The 16793-nt window shown below is 39.1% G+C and overlaps 2 protein-coding genes across 3 annotated transcripts in view; one reads left to right on the top strand and one right to left on the bottom strand.

The window, feature by feature from the left end:
• The window catches only part of dtx2 (deltex 2, E3 ubiquitin ligase), a 449633-nt gene that overhangs the window by 348055 nt on the left and 84785 nt on the right, over positions 1-16793 (bottom strand). The window lies entirely within an intron of this gene.
• The window catches only part of clip2 (CAP-GLY domain containing linker protein 2), a 43091-nt gene that overhangs the window by 11787 nt on the left and 14511 nt on the right, over positions 1-16793 (top strand). The window contains exons 4-9 of one of the 2 annotated variants that reach the window (XM_080435170.1): positions 3072-3196; positions 6207-6420; positions 12175-12372; positions 13157-13260; positions 13475-13535; positions 16476-16526. In XM_080435170.1, coding sequence (XP_080291296.1) covers positions 3072-3196; positions 6207-6420; positions 12175-12372; positions 13157-13260; positions 13475-13535; positions 16476-16526 — 753 coding nt within the window. The remainder of the gene's footprint in view (positions 1-3071; positions 3197-6206; positions 6421-12174; positions 12373-13156; positions 13261-13474; positions 13536-16475; positions 16527-16793) is intronic. The other variant, XM_080435171.1, reaches the window with a different exon arrangement.

Below are 16793 nucleotides of genomic sequence, written 5' to 3'. Positions count from 1 at the left end.
ATTCAAAGGGACATGTCAAGTCGAGGGTGCAGTTTACTGTGGCAAAATGTCCAACCAATTTGCCGGCATCCTTAATAAGTTTCTCCTGCCACATTTATTTAATACAATATGAACGTCATAGTCATTCACATCATGACTGCAATTTGATTTGATGTGACTTGATCCAGTAGATCAGTGGTTTTCAACCAGTGGTCCGGGGACCACCAGTGGTCCTTGAGGGAGTACCAGGGGGTCCCCAGCAAAATTAGTTAATAGTGTCACAATAATTTTTTAACCACTTAGCTTTGGCTATTCAAAAATAGCAGGTATACAAGCTCTGAGCCTGTAGATCTGCTATTTTTGAAAAACCTTGAAAAAGTGTGCATATCTTTGAATATTTATATTTTTTAAAGCGAAAATTAACTGATATCTTTGCTTCTGGGGGTCCCTGGCACAAAACATTTTCAAATGGGGGTCCGCGGCCAAATCAATTTAGGGGTCCTTGGCATGAAAAAGGTTGAAAACCACTGCAGTAGATGTGTCACAGACCCAAAGCAAATGTTACTAATTGAACATTCTTTGAGGAGACAAAGAGATGTTTTCTCAAAACAGAGGCAGTCTTAGTGGAAAAACACATTTTCACACAAGTCAACACCTTGTGATCTTTGAGCCAATATAGCGCTATCTATTATTAGCTAACATTTCAAAGTAATAACCAGATTGCACCATAAAAAGGATGAAGGAGAAATCTTGCTTTCACCAGGGTCCATCTTTTCTCCCAATAACTTTTTGCTACCATTTATGCTTGCGTTATTTGACCACTTTTCTTCCTCATGAAGTAATGTTCTATGCCTCCTCTCCGGAGGCTTCGCTCAACTGCTCGTATTCTTTGTTTGTTGTTCTTTCACCCACAAGTGGGTGTGCCGTGTTTGGTCTGACACGTGTCTCCCATGAACTGGTACAGCTATGACGATGGTTTGTGTTTTTTGTGTTCAGTGATTAGGCCCCTGTCATTGTAGGATTGTTGTTGCTGTTGAGGCGGACACTTTTCCTCAGCCTATTGAGAGGGAGTACACAAATATTCTCTCCAGTACTGTACACTGATTCTGAGTAGAGGGATTCGACTCCCTGATGTGATTGCCTGCCTGAAATGTGCAGGTTACTGTATGTGTGCTATATCTCACTCTTTCACACCTTGTCTCATTAATAAAGATGGCAGCCTTTCCCTGAACCCATATCCATAAGCTTAACAACTGAGGTGGAACATTTAGTTCTTGCAAATACTTTTGGCTTTCAGAGTTCAACCCTGAATTGAGATTTTCTAAAACACCAGCCAAAGGGAGGGTCATGCTATCTAGCTGTCTTATAGGAACACTGGTGCTCCGAAAGCTATAATCACTGCTGTCATGCTGAGTCCGGCCCACTGTGAACCACCCACCCAACTTGGTGGAGTGTTTAAAATAGCTTCACAATATTCTCAGTGGGTTTTCAGTTCAGGTATCTGCGGTTTCGGAAAAGAACAGGTCAGGATCTTACTGTAGTTTAGCTGGGTTTGCTCGTAATGCGATCAAAGCAATTACTAAATATTATTAGACATCTTTAAAGTTAAAAGATGCTATCAGAAATAGGCCTGCGTTTGCAAAACATGGTAATTACCTTTTGGGTTAGGTCACAGATATGTGTGACGTTGAAAAGATTGTTTAGATATATTTGTGACCCATAGAGGGTTTTTGTGATTTAAATACCCAAAGGAGCTTTATTCTAAATGAGGATGCATTTCTGTACCTGTATTTCATGGACCATTTTGTATAATCAAAGGAGGAATACTGTTCAACGTCCTGACATTTCCAGTATACTTATATCAGCATCTTTTAAAACAACTTTCAACCTGGTGTCCATGTTTTGGGCATATATTTTTTTTTATTGTGAAAATAGCTGATCTACAAGCTCACAACGCATCGTGATGCAATACTTTGTGAGTGTAGATCGGCATTTTAGATCAGCTATTTTCCCATATGTACAGTTGATCAAACCTCGTAGAGGAGCATTTTTACGTTGCGCACAGTGAGCTCTCATATTCAAGGCCCTTTCTGTCTTTGCAATACAGAGACAAGAGTCTGCTCTCTACTGGTATATGTGAGAAGTACTTCCCCTATTGTTGCAAATGTCCTCCGTTAATAACGTGTGAGATTTCTATTAACATTGAATGAGAATTCTGACATTTCTGCTCTAGAAAGAAAAGAAAGCAATTTCTTTCACTGGGTCTAAAATCTGAACCTGTTGCTGAAGTAACAGATGTTTTTTGTGGAGTGCCACCATGTTTGATTTGCATGAATGCTTACAATATGCACAAGTAAACAGAAATACATGTTTGAGAATGATGTCTGTCATGCCATAATGCCTTTAATGGTGAAGCCTTTGATAGCTATATTGTGGTACAGAACTCATCTTTGGTTTCAGTACAGGGCGAGCTTAAATTACCACCTCACTGCTGATGTATTCTATTCATTTTCTCCCTAGCCACCTGCTCCATGTTAGATGTTTAAGACAGACATTTTACTGACAGACAGTCAGACATACTGATTGATTGATTGATTGATTGATTGATGACATACATTATGGACATTGCAGACATGCAGTAATCATGGATTATAGTTCTCAGTCGCCACGACTGATTGCAGTCATTTGGATTCCATAGAAGTCAGCATGTCTTCTATGAAAGCATGTTGCACACCGAAAAATAGCAGATCTACAAGCTCGCAACACGTCGCACCGCGACGTGTTGTGAGCTTGTAGATCGGCTATTTTCGGCTATTAGTTATATAAAGATTGAAGAGTATTTTAAGTGGTCAAACTATCAATAGAATACGTGTTCAGAAGCATCTTCCATGTGAATGAATGGTCTCAGAAATCAAACGTTAAAGCCTCAGTCTGTGATTTCTTCAACTGATTAGGCTGCGTGTAGAACAGCAGCAACATAGGTTTACAACGATAATACCTATAAACATCACCATTACATTTTTTTCAGTCTTGAGATCTTATTTTGCTTTATTCCATGAGTAATAATGAGTCTCCCTCCTTTGTGTTGCCAGGTTGGGGGCACCAAAATGGGAGCGGTCCGCTATATTGGAGAGACCGACTTTGCCAAGGGTGAGTGGTGTGGGGTAGAGCTAGATGAGCCCCTGGGGAAGAATGATGGTGCAGTAGCTGGCACGAGGTATTAACACACACACACACACACACACACACACACACACACACACACACACACACACACACACACACACACACACACACACACACACACACACACAGCCATGACAGCCATGACAGCCATGACAGCCATGATGAAAACAAACGTGCCCTTTATTCTGGTCGCTTTCATAGGCTTCAAGTGACACAGTTTATTTTCCTTTCTCTTTTGTAATCACTAACCCTTTCCAAGATCCACTGCAGTTCATCTTGCAATAGTTGAAAAATAAACACGTTATATAATATGACAGAAAACTAAGTCTACATCAAAATGAAACTATGGTCCTTAAACCATTGAGACCTGGAACGCATCTGTGTCATTTGAGAATTCTTTAGCTATTCAAAAATAGCAGATATACAAGCTCATAGCGCGGCACCGAGTGCCGCGCTATGAGCTTGTAGATCTGCTATTTTTGAAAAATCGTGAAAAAATATTTTTTACATTATTTTCAAAAGAAAATTAGGATTTAGATTTTTTTTTAAATCGGCCTCAGGTCTTTTTAACCTCACATGTCTAACATCACATACCTTTCCTTGGGTGTTGTTGCTGTCCATTACATTGTGCCTGCAGAACCTCAGTTGATACACAATTTAGGTTGACGATTAATTGTCGATTTAATTGTGTTTTTGGCATTGAACATTGGAACATATGAATACAGATTTAATTTCTGTTTGCCTTTTAGGCTTCGTAATAAAATATTGCACAGGGCAGATGTGACAAATAACTTAAATATACAAAGATATAACTTTATACTTTTTTTTCCTTCTTTTTTTACATAGCGGAAATAGCAACACGTGTGTTGTAAGCTTGTAGATCTGCTATTTTTTTAAGTATTTGAAAAAGTCTTTGAACATGGAAACGATCATGACGATGATGCAAAGATAATTGCGACTATATCAAATAATTGTGATTAGACGAGTATGTATTAATTGTGACAGGCCTATTTACAATGCTGCTGTTAGAGATGTTTGTGTTTTGTAATGTGGTCATCTTCTTCAACTTAAATCATACTGGGTCGTGTTTTTAATTCTTTAGCTTTTTTACATTTTTGTATGTATTTGTATTTTTATTCATTTTGTTTCTGCAAAAACACCATGACAAAGTTTGGACTCTTTTGTCTTGTTTAACCCATTGAGACCTGGAACGCATTCTGTGAGTAATTTTTTGATTTCTTTGGGCTATTCAAAAATATATAGCACATATAGCATAAAATATAAAAATATATAACATATAGCATTGTAGATCTGCTATTTTAGAAAAATCTAGAAGATTCGTGCAAATCTATGAATACATATTCTACAAATGTCGTCTAAAACAGTTTTTTGAAAAAACTGTTGCTATATCAGTGGTTCTCAGACTTTATCGTCAAGATTATATGTATTTCACCGCGGACCCCCCATCTCAAAATATTTTGTTCCAGGGACCCCCCAGAATCAAAGATTTTAGTTAAAAATGTTCACTTTAAAAGAATAAATATATTCAAAGATTTGCACACATTTTCACGATTTTTCTAAAATAGCAGATCTACAAGCTCATAGCGCGGCACTCGGTGCCGCGCTATGAGCTTGTAGATCTGCTATTTTTGAATAGCCAAAGGGTAAAATAAAGCTTTTTTTTTATTTAGCTCAAATCAAAAAGTGACAGAGATGCGTTCCAGGTCTTAATGGACTAACATCATGTGGTTTGGAGGTCTTTGTGACAGAGAAGGCACATCATTGAGATTCAGTTCAAACCACCAGTCGGACAGGCACAGGTCCACTGTATGCTCCTGTATGCTCATGACGGCACACTTTAATCACACGGACTGGGGATGTAATTAAAAAGGAATAATTCACGCACTGCAGACTGTGATTTATCACAGTGCCCATTGTGAATATCCAGGAGTGATTAGGGTAAAGCAAGTAAGCCGTATTATTAATTAAATTACATTTAATTGAATTTAACTTTTTAATATAGCAGCATTATACAATTATTATTAATCATAAAAGCTGAAATTGAGACATTTGATTGAAGGTGAAGTCCTTAATGAGAATGTCTCTTAACTCTTTGACTGCGGACGACGCGATAACGCGTCAAGTGCTACTTTGTCCAGTTGGCCGTCGACGCGTTCGACGCGCTGGACGCGCGTTCATTGTTTAATCTCTGATTGCGCTATGCTGCTTAATATTCAATGTTATTCTCGAGTTCCACTTACTTCACGGACATCTGCATCCGGTTTCATGACCTGGATTCCGTTTCCGGTTTTTGATTCTTTTCCCCAGTCATTTTCGTCCAAAATAGGTAAATAAACGGTCTTTCACACGGTATAACGGACAAACGGACAGTTTCTCTTCTATAATCTATGGTCTGGGTGACGATCAGTCATCGCCGTCGTGCATCACATCGTAATTTTGGCGATCAAAACAATCTGAGAGGACGTCACATCCGTTTTCATGTTTTTCCCTGTCTAATCTATCAAGAAGGTTGAGAGAGACCCAACGACCTGATCAAGCAGTCATGTGCTGCTCTCTAGTGGCGGAGTTGTGCTGGGTCTTTAAATGATGTGCCCTTAAATTATTTTCATGAGAAAAAATCAAAATATAAAAATAAAAAAACACGAAAATTGCTGGCACTGGGGGAGTACTTTATGAAAATACTCTGGCAGTCAAAGAGTTAACAGCTAGTTAACTTAATCGCAAAAACATAGGATTTGCCACACGCTGCGTTCAAATTCTAACTTGTTCGGATTTCCTACCTGAACATCAGCATTAACCACTTAATCACTGGCGTCCGGATTTCAATTTCACTGATTCAAAATAGGAGATCTACAAGCTTTGCGTTGACGTGTTGTGACAAGCTTGTGGATAGGCTATTTTCGAAATAATTTTGAAGCTGAGTTGTTAACCTCGTGTATTTCTATTAATTAATTAAGGTCTTGAAGGCCTAAACGAATGCCTATTAACCATGTACTCTGTTTCCCCGACCTCGTCTGTAGATACTTTCAGTGCCTTCCCAAGTTTGGCTTGTTCGCTCCCATCCATAAGGTGATCCGTATCGGCTTCCCCTCCACAAGCCCGGCCAAGGCTAAGAAGAGCAAGAGGATGGCCATGGGGGTTTCTTCTCTGGCCCACAGCCCTAGCAGCTCCTCCATCAGCTCCGTCAGCTCCGTGGCCTCCTCCGTGAGTGGACGACCCAGCCGTACCGGATTGGTAAGACGAAAAACTGAATACACTCTGACAACAAGCTAGACTCGCAGTGGTTCACAACCTGTGGGTCGGGACCCCCCAGGGGGGTCCCCACATGATATTTTTTGGGGGGGTCCCCAGATGACAGTTAAGTGACAATTAAAATCTTTAGTACCTAAAAAGAAACGGGAATGAAATGAAAAAATCAAAAGTAATCAACAAACTATAACAACTGGTCAAACACGGGCCAAATTGTCAAATAATATAACAAAGAGCTTATAGATTGGCTATTTTCGCAACATGTATCCTTGTCCTGTCTGAATTGTCCACTTTCACTGTACCACTAAACCAAACCTAAAGCATGCGCTCACACTTACTGTTGTCTGTAGCACCTTTAGCTAAGTAGGCTGTCTATCTTCTATATCACTAGCCTCGATAACGTGCCTCTGAGTCTGTGGGACAGTGAGCTGGACCCAGCAGCACTTCTGGACAGGCTCCATTCATTGTGCATGATTTGCTCTGCGTGCATTGATATTTGAATGTGCTCCCAATCAATTGCCAATCAATTAGCTATGCCCCCCCCCCCCCCCCACACCTACTATGTTGCAATGTTGCATGCTTTCAATGCCACCACTTAAACCCCTTAACCACTTAACCAACCCTTAACCACCACTTAACCACCCTTAACCTCCACTTAACCACTTAAACCATAAATACTTGCCCGCAGTCCCCCGGGGGTAAATACCCCCCCCCCCCCCCCCCCCGTTACCTCTACATTAAAGATCTTCGCCGACAATAGCGGCTCTACAAAAGCTGCTATTGTTGCCGAAAGTTTGCCCCAGAATAGGGACGCTAGGGTTCATGTGCCCAGAGCGTTTAATACACCATTTTGACAAAATATATGAATGGTTCCAATGTGAGAGTTTCTGAGCCAAAATGGAACAGTCCATTAATAGACCTGGAGACAAGTCATTAGTCATTCATTACAGTTCACCACTGCCTTCTGGGGTAAAGTACATTACTTTTTCAAAATTTAATATCTGTAATCTTTCCTACAGAACAAAATCTTAAAGCGCCCCCTTTGTACTCCTGTTTCTTTAAAGGCCTCCTTTTCACAAATCCTAAAAAGAAATTGAGGCCCAATTCTGGCATGCCCCCGGAAAAACACAAACGGGGAGTCATTAGATTCAAAGCGGATATCCAGCCAGCTCATGTCCCCTCCTTAACCCTTTAAGACCGGGAACGCATCTGTGTGTCATTTTTAGATATCTTTGGGTATTTAAAAATAGCAGATATACAAGCTCATAGCGCGGCACTGAGTGCCGCGCTATGAGCTTGTAGATCTGCTATTTTTGAAAAATCGTGAAAATTTGTGGCAAAATCTTGGATTATATATATTTGTAAAGCGAACATTTGTATGTAATATTTAGTTCCAGGGACCCCCAGAAGCAAAGATTTGAGTTACAAATGTCCGCCAAAAAAAAAAGAAAAGAAATCAAAATATTTGCACAACTTTTCATGATTTTTTTTTAATAGCCCAACAAAATAAAAAAAATTACACACAGATGCGTTCCCGGGTCTTAAAGAGTTAATGACCGAGGGCACAGGCCCTTCATTATCTGTGTAATATACTGACAACATCAAAGAAGTCTTCCCACACGCCGGAGCTTAGGCGCAGATTTAGGTTTCTTGCCGGTGGGTGCTCAAAACAGTTTTAATGTCAAACCCCCACCTCAAACCTGCAATAACCAGCCTACTGTGCATGACTTGTTGGAAAAAGTTGCCAAACGCTCGCATTTCAGCACCATAGCGAATGGACAGCAACAGTCACACACACACGCACATACTTTGTTAGATTTTAGTATTGGCCACTTAAGCCCTATTGTACTACAGCGTATAGACAAAGAAACACAGAAATAGTCTATCTGCTCGCTCACTATGCGTCGCATCGTGACGTGTTGTGAACTTTTGAAATGTTTTTTACAGTTTTCGCCAGTAATGTCATGCCCCAAAATAGGGTCACCAGGTTGAAGGTGGTAAAATGATTGTCTTATTCTATGCTTGTATTATTCTGATAAGACATGAAAGCAATGGGGGTTTTCATTGTCTGGCACACTGGGTGATCACGAAAATGTTGACGAATGACCTTAATAGTGTACGTCTCCTTATGTCAGTTGCAAGTGCTCTTATTTTAAGACTAAACTCTTACGGTCTGACTGGAAACTAACTAAAATGGATGTGGCATCAGCATGTCACAGTGTTAATAAATGTAATGAGAGGTCTTTAAATGAGAGGTCTTAATGCCTGCTCACTTATTCGTCTACGTTGTTGGCAAACAAACGGTGTCTGAGGGCAATATCAATTGGACTGAATTGCCAAGCTGCTTATCCCCACATTGTATTTACCTCTTCCTTTAAAAGACCTGAGTCTGAGTCCCAATCGTTTGGGTTCATTTGATGTTGATTTTGTTAAATGTTGTTGAATTGGATACCGCCTTTAGTTTTAAAGACCTCACTTAACAGATCATTATAGTGTACACAAAAGTCTTACTGTGTCTATGTTAAGCATGACCACCACAGGTTCGGTGTTGACCTATACTCTCAGGCAGTATTAGAAAAATGTTCACACTAACCATAGCAAGACCATGAGCTCGGACATGCAGCTTTGCATTTGTGTACATTGGACAGCTGATAAAAAGTGGTCCATTTGACGTCATAAGCGCATTTCTGAAAAAGATTGAACTATTTTCATCTTCAAAGTGCTCCCTTCGGCTAGAAACGGCGCTCCGATCAGCGTCTTCCAAAAGCAGCCGTTATGCAGTAACATTCTTGTAATCTTCTTGGCCCTTGGCCTGGTGTGAACCCTGCCTTAGTATTTACATGCTCCACTATTGGCACACAAGATACATTAAAATTTTGTATTGTGCATTACACACTGCAAACATCACTGAAATAACCAACTCTGAGGGTTCTTGAGCTTGTCAAACCCCTGCAGTTTCTTTCTGAAACGGCTTCATCGTCTGAAACCTCTTCTTTGGCCACCATCTCCTCAAGCCAAAGCCTTTTCTCATTTCTTAAACCCATCCTCCTTACGGTGAATTCAAAGGCCCCAGTATAGTAATCACTACTTAAAACTACAGTGTGTTTTTTTTCCTCCCATCACATATTACTGTGTGTTGTCACTGAAGCTTTGTATCCTACTGGCTCACCTGCAGTGGTGGAAAAACTACTCAAATTCTTTACTTAAGTAAAAGTACCAATACTGCAATATAGAAATACTCTGTTACAAGTACAAGTCCATAATTCAAAATTTACTTGAGTAAAAGTACAAAAGTATTGGCCTCAAAATGTACTTAAGTAAAAGTACAAAAATATTAGAAAATAGCCGATCTACAAGCTCACAACGCGACGAGTTGTGAGCTTGTAGATCTGCTATTTTCTAATAGCCTATAGGTATAGAATAGGGCTAAAGTGGTCAATGGATGTTTTATGATGTAATCATTTATATCAGAAAAGTAACTAGTAACTAAAGTTTTCAAATAATTGTATTGGGGTAAAAGTACAATATTTGTCTCTGAGGTGTAATGGAGTAGAAGTAAAAGTATTGGAAATTGGAAATACTCAAGTAAAATACAAATACCTCAAAATTGTACTTAAGTGCAGTCCCAAGTAAATGTACTTAGTTACTTTCCACCACTGCTCACCTGCCAGTGGGAGGAGCCACCACCGGGAGTATGTAAAGCCTCCTTCCTACTCCTCGCCGCCCCCAACCCGTAGGAGTACGTGCGGTGACTAATATCGCCCTCCCTGCCCGGCTTCCCTCCCCTGAACACGGGCCAATTGAGTTTGTGTACTGTAGACCAAAATGACCCCCCAAAAATCGACATCTTAAAAGGCAGCAATATGTCAATGGTTTTGAGGGAAATTAATTCAACTCGACTCCCAATTAAGTAATTCATTATGTACCATTTGAGTACATACCTGCTTTCCATATTCCATCTGTATGTACTCAAATGTAAAACGTTTATAATGTAACTGTGAAACAGTCTGCCTTGAGTCCATATTTATAACGCGTATGATGCAATAATGTTTGATAGTGTGAGTGACACAGTACAGCTGTGAAAAATTATAATACGCAAAATAGTCACCCCTATTGTAAAGTAAGTAGTCTATCGTGTCTACCAAATTCATGCAGTTTTAACCCATTAAGACCTGGAACGTATCTGTGTCACTTTTTGTTTTGAGCTAAAAAGCATTATTTTACACTTTGGCTATTCAAAAATAGCAGATATACAAGCTCATAGCGCGGCACCGAGTGCCGCGCTACGAGCTTGTATATCTGCTATTTTAGAAAAATCGTGAAAATGTGTGCAAATCTTTTAATATACTGTATATTGTTTTAAAGCAAACATTTTTTACTCAAATCTTTGCTTCTGGGGGTCCCTGGAACAAAATATTTTGAGATGGGGGTCGCCGGCCAAATACATATAATTTTGGGGGTCCTTGAGATGAAAAAGTTTGAGCACCACTGATATAGAAACATACGTTTTTTTTTCAGAATACTGTTGGGATTTAGAAGGCATTTGTAGAATCGGCTTCAGGTCTTAATGGGTTAACATAATTCAGCATAATTCAAACTTAATTCAAGTTTCAATTCAATAGTCTAATGTGTGGCCCTACACTCACTTTATCGAAGTCAGTATGGCCCCCTGGAAAAAATAATGCTGCCCACCCCTGGTATAGACGCTCGACAAAGCCGGATGCACCACAGTGGATTCAAACTCGGACTCGGTGGTGGTGGGCAGGTGCTTTACCCCTGAACCACCCGAGCGCCCAGTGTTTTTGTATTATTCATTTATTTCAGATAGTGACAGAGACAGGAAAGGCGGGAGAGAGTGGGGGGATGACTTGCAGTAAAGCACCGCAGGTTCAATTTGAACCGGTGTCGGCACATAGGGATAGAATATTTTCTTAGGTTAGGGCCCGGGACTCCCAAACAACAACATAAACATACAACATATTAAGGATTATATATAGCCTTATTTACATGATATGTACTTGCAGTGGTGGAAAGTAACTAAGTACATTTACTTACGTACTGTACTTAAGGACAATTTTTAGGTATTTGTACTTTACTGGAGTATTTCCAATTTTCAATACTTTTACTTCGACTCCACTACATCTCAGAGGCAAATATTGTACTTTCACTCCACTACAATTATTTGAAAACTTTAGTTACTAGTTATTTTTGATTATTATTACAATTCATACATTAACCACTTCAACCCTATACATTTCGGCCATTTGAAAATAGCCAATCTACAAGCTCACAATGCGTCGCATCGTGAGCTTGTAGATCTGCTATTTTCAAAAGATTTTCTTACATTTGAAAACTTGTGAAATGGGACATTCTGCATAACGAGTACTTTCTACTTTTGTACTTTAAGTACATTTTGATACCAATACTTTTACTCAAGCAAATTTTGAATTCCAGACTTTTACTTGTAACAGAGTATTTCTACATTTCAGTACACTGTGTACATGATACTGTAAGCCACCAGGGCGTCCCAAACACTACTGTGTTCTTAACACTGTGTGCCGCTGCGAAACAGATCCCCATTGTTAAGATTATCATGTGTGAACAGAAGGTACTCATCCAAAGTGAACATAATTATGACACAGCAGGCTGAGTGCGTACTTTCATAGTGCGTAACATTCGAGCCGCGTTTCCAGTGAAAGGATAAAAAAGAACTCTGATTCCCGTTTCTCCCGGCTCCAGTTGACGGAGACTTCGGCACGCTACGCGCGGAAGATCTCGGGCACCACGGCGCTCCAGGAGGCCCTGAAAGAGAAGCAGCAGCACATAGAGCAGCTGCTGGCGGAGCGGGACCTGGAGCGTGCCGAGGTGGCCAAGGCCAACAGCCGTATCTGTGAGGTGGAGAAGGAGCTCAGCTCGCTCAAGTCACAGCAACTGCAGGTATGTAAGATCAGTCATTCCCTACCTGTGGGCCAGGGCCCACTGGTGGGCCACGAGGGTATTGCAAGTTGGCCGTTAAGATAATTGGCAAACACTAAGATTTTGTTGATGATATAATGTTAAAGGTACGGTAAGTGATTTTCTTTGGTTAACATAAGTGTTAAATAGCCCTATATTCTGATAGTACTCATTGCTATAGAGTGTTTGTTCAGTAACAGGAGTATCCATGTCTCTCCAGCTCTTTAATAAACAGAAAAAGCTTTTTCAGGTTGGGATACAAATGTTATAGAATCAGGATAGGGAACTCAGTTAGGATACAGATTAAACAAGTGAAATTTAGAAGTGATGACACAAAGAAATGAGCAGACAAAATTGCAACTGGCACACTATAAAGTTTAAGCTGATAAATTGGTTCTCTCTCCTGATTTGCTGAAATTTTTTCACCTACCTGAAAATGTATTTTCTGTTTATTATAGAGCTGGAGAGACAGGGAGACTCCTGTTATTGAACAAACACTCTATAGCAATGATTACTATCAGAATATAGAGCTTTAACCTTTTAACAAATATCACTTACCCTACCTTTAATATAAAGAAAAAGAATGTAAAATAAATTACATGGTATATTTTTCTTTAAACCTTGACAAATGTGTCAAGCCAGAACACAATTGATTGATTATTAAAATAAACATGCTCTAAAACCACCCATAGTGCCAAAGTGATAGTAGATGTTGTTGAGTGCATCCGCTTGAGATGTCCATGCCTTTCTTGTCGTTGGACTGCAGCACCTGTCAGAAAATGACAACGCCCTTCAGCAAGTCAGGACCATGTTATCCAGCACTCAGAAAGATAAAGTGGAACTGGCCAATCAGCTTGAAGAGGAGAAAAGGTACGACAGCGGGAGTATACAGTAGTATGTTTTCAGTTGTAGGACCATAGTGTACAATGCAGTCCTTGACATAAAAAAGTTGAGCACCACTCATATAGCATTTTCAGAAAACTGTCATTTTGTAGAATCGGTCTCAGGTCCTAATGGGTTAAATTAAAACACAGCAATTGTGACTCTGATTGATTGTTTTATTGGTTTCAATTGATCCATGCAGGAAAGTAGAGGACCTCCAGTTCAGAGTGGAGGAAGAATCCATCAACAAGGGAGACCTGGAGGTATTTATCAGCACACGTTAATGATGTCCTCTCCCATCAATGATAATGAATCATTCTTATCAGGTTATTTTGGTTCACATTAGCATACTGACATCATGGGATTTATTAAGCACTTGAACTCTAGCATCCCTATGCTGGGTATAACTTTTGACGAAAGTAGCAGATCTACAAGCTCACAATGTGTTTTGCGACACGTTGTGAGATTGTAGATCTGCTATTTTCGGTGAAGGTATAAAAGAGTACAGACTACAGAGCCCTTGGGAATCTGGTCAACTAAGTATAGGTTTTAAGTGGTAAAAAAAAAATCTACTTCTCACCCCTTCACAGTAATCATCTGTGTTAATTTAACTCAGCGTGTACAAATGTAACCAAATTACCTGGGAGGTTCCATTTAGTTCCATTTGTTGCATTTGTTTTTCTGTGTATTTTACTGTGTATGCAATACACATCTGTGTGGGTCTGCAAAGGAGTATACATTAAATTATCTACAGTAATATGGTATTGATTTTCAAGTAATACCATGAAGGCAAAGAATATTCAGATTGTAACTGTAGACATGTTTTATGTTGGATGGCCAGACAAGGGCGCCAGAGTGACAAAAATGTAGGAATGAAGACCCGTGTTAATGGTGAGGTCTGTATGTGAATAAAATATGTGATAATTCAACACTAAGTTTGAAGCTCATAACAATGGCTACACCTTAATGCATTCTGCGCATGGAACGGGCATGGAAATAGTCATTTTAAAGGCAAGGCCAAGCCGCTGTCAGTATCACCAGGATTTGTTTTCTTTCTTTGTCTCTGAGCAAAATATGATGCTGTCCAAATCGATAACATTTGTTTAATAAGGGTCATTTCTTTGTGTTTAATATATCTCATGATAAAGAATGTAGATGTTTGAGAAGATGGTCACCTTTTAGTGGACATTTTAGTATTATTGCAAACTACAGTTTCCAGAAATTATGTAAAACAAAGAAATATCCATAAGCCCATAGAGCTCTTAATTTAGACGACACAATGCATGTGAATTATTCTTTGAGCCCCTCCATGCCACTTGATCCGCCAAAATACTCTTTTAAAAAAAAGTCGTTCAGCAAAATCACTGGTTCTTATCCTAATCTCTCTCTTTTCTCTGTGTAAGTGTAGCTTAACTTTATAATATTCTAGCATAATGTTCCTTCCAGCGCAGCATGGAAGCCACATTGACACATGAAAGAGGATAATAAGACAATAGGCTTAAGTCATAATAGGATAAGATATGCTTAAAGGGCAATTAAAGGGATATGTGTTAGGACAGGCCAACTAAAATACCAGTTTGGAAAAAGCTCATAGCAGTTAATTACCATTTCGGCTGGGTTCGCGCAGAGCATTAATCATCAATCATTGACAGTGTTGAAAGCTTATATTCCAGCTTAAAAAGTCGTAGATGAAAGCCTGCATCACCCTTCCCAGGATAAAGCCATTCTTGCAGCGTGAAAAACTGACCAAGCAGTTTAGAATGATAAAAACACACATCAGGACTTTAACCACAATTAATAGGATAACGTATTTTCAACATCAGGGATTTTATTACCTTTTTTACTTAACTTTAGATAATTTTCTTATATAAATCTTAATAAAAAAAAGTTTAATTATTTAAACTTTTTTATTGTGTACCGGTAGTTAAAAAAAGATTGCAGCTATATTTAATACGTACATAAAAAAGTTCATTAATTTTGATTGATTGAAGTTTATTCTCTCAACCCCTCCTCCACATTTCAGTCATTTTACGGGCAGTCTGTTGAGCCTAGCCTGGGAACTAGTCATTTCTTGCTTTTCTTTCAGCGTCCACTCACAACCCGTTGAGTGCTTTTATGATCTGTATCCTTTCCTCTCCATCTTTGAAGGTCTTGTACCCTGTATGTCTTGGTTTTTCCTACTCCTCTATTTCCTGCCTCTCTCTCTTTCTCTCTCTCTCTTTCTTGCTTTCTCTGTCTCTTTGTAGAATCAGACGAAATTGGAGCATGCCCATATTCGGCAGCTTGAGCAGTGTTTGCTCCTCGAAAAGTCGAGAGCAGAGACCCTTCAGAAAGATTTAGAGAAGAAGAGGGTAAACCATGAGCTGTTTGCCTGTAGCTACTTTATTTTGCATTGCTCCGCCTTTGCATTTTATTTGTTATTCTTAATTTTTTTAGTGCTAACCTCAGGTTCACTCAAAAAGGACTAGAGGTTATATATAATATATACATTAAGGCTACAGAAGGTATAGAGGTAACACCGGAAAGATTGTCATTGGAAACCTTAATTTCCAATGAAATGTGTGTGCGTTTCCACTGGCTGTCAGTTGTACAGTAAATTAGAGCCTGATTCACTGCATTGAATGTTTGAGAAACAAAATCACACAGTTCACAAATTTGAAAATGTTTGTTAAAGTTCTTTATGAATTATAGTTTAATACTTGAAATAATTCCTATTGTTTGAGTTTGCTTCTCAGAAGTTCAAGAGACTGGATATGAAGAAAATAATTGCCTCAATTCTTGCACTGGTTAATGTTGTTATGATGATTATATTATATTGATTTCTGGTTCTCTGCTAATTCATGGACAATTTCTACTGAAATAATGGGCTGGTTTTAAGAAGCAAAGGGCATGTGCAAATATTACAGGGAAAACAAATCTATTGGACAATATACTGCACTCATTTTCATCAAAAGAAAAAAGGAAAAAGGTGTTTCAAATACTTCAGCTTACATTTGGACTGGAGTCATCGGAATCAATCATATTAGTATAACATAGACTAAAATGCAACGCAACCCCTGAGAAAGAAACTGCAATACACACTTTTCCTGATTTTACATTCACTTCATTTTTGCACCTCAGAGTTGAGAGTTTTACTTGCATTTTGGACCCGTTCACTCACAAGAGTGTGCAATTTATATATTAAGGTCTGCTTTTGCCAACAGGGAAGATGCAAACTTGATGCAGTATCCTTGAGGTTGGGTAAGAGAATCAAGGTGAAAAATATGAATGTTATTTTGGCTTTGATCCTCTGCTGAGCTGTCCAACTTCCTGACTTCAAAATGACTTGAGACACTGTAACGGACATTAACATTGCATAGACAATCCTTCATTCTTGTGTGTTGTGTAGAATGCCTTTGAAGACAAATTCTTTGTTGTCTATCAACTAGCAATTCTGAGGTCTAGTAGATAGTTTGCCCTGATGATTGAAATTAACATGTATGCACTGTGCAACAGGTCTTCTTTCTTAATCTTTCACTTTC

Source organism: Gymnoscopelus braueri (assembly GCF_963280865.1).
Source record: "Gymnoscopelus braueri genome assembly, chromosome: 8".
Lineage (NCBI taxonomy): Eukaryota > Metazoa > Chordata > Actinopteri > Myctophiformes > Myctophidae > Gymnoscopelus > Gymnoscopelus braueri.
This window is presented reverse-complemented; position numbering and strand designations above follow the sequence as displayed.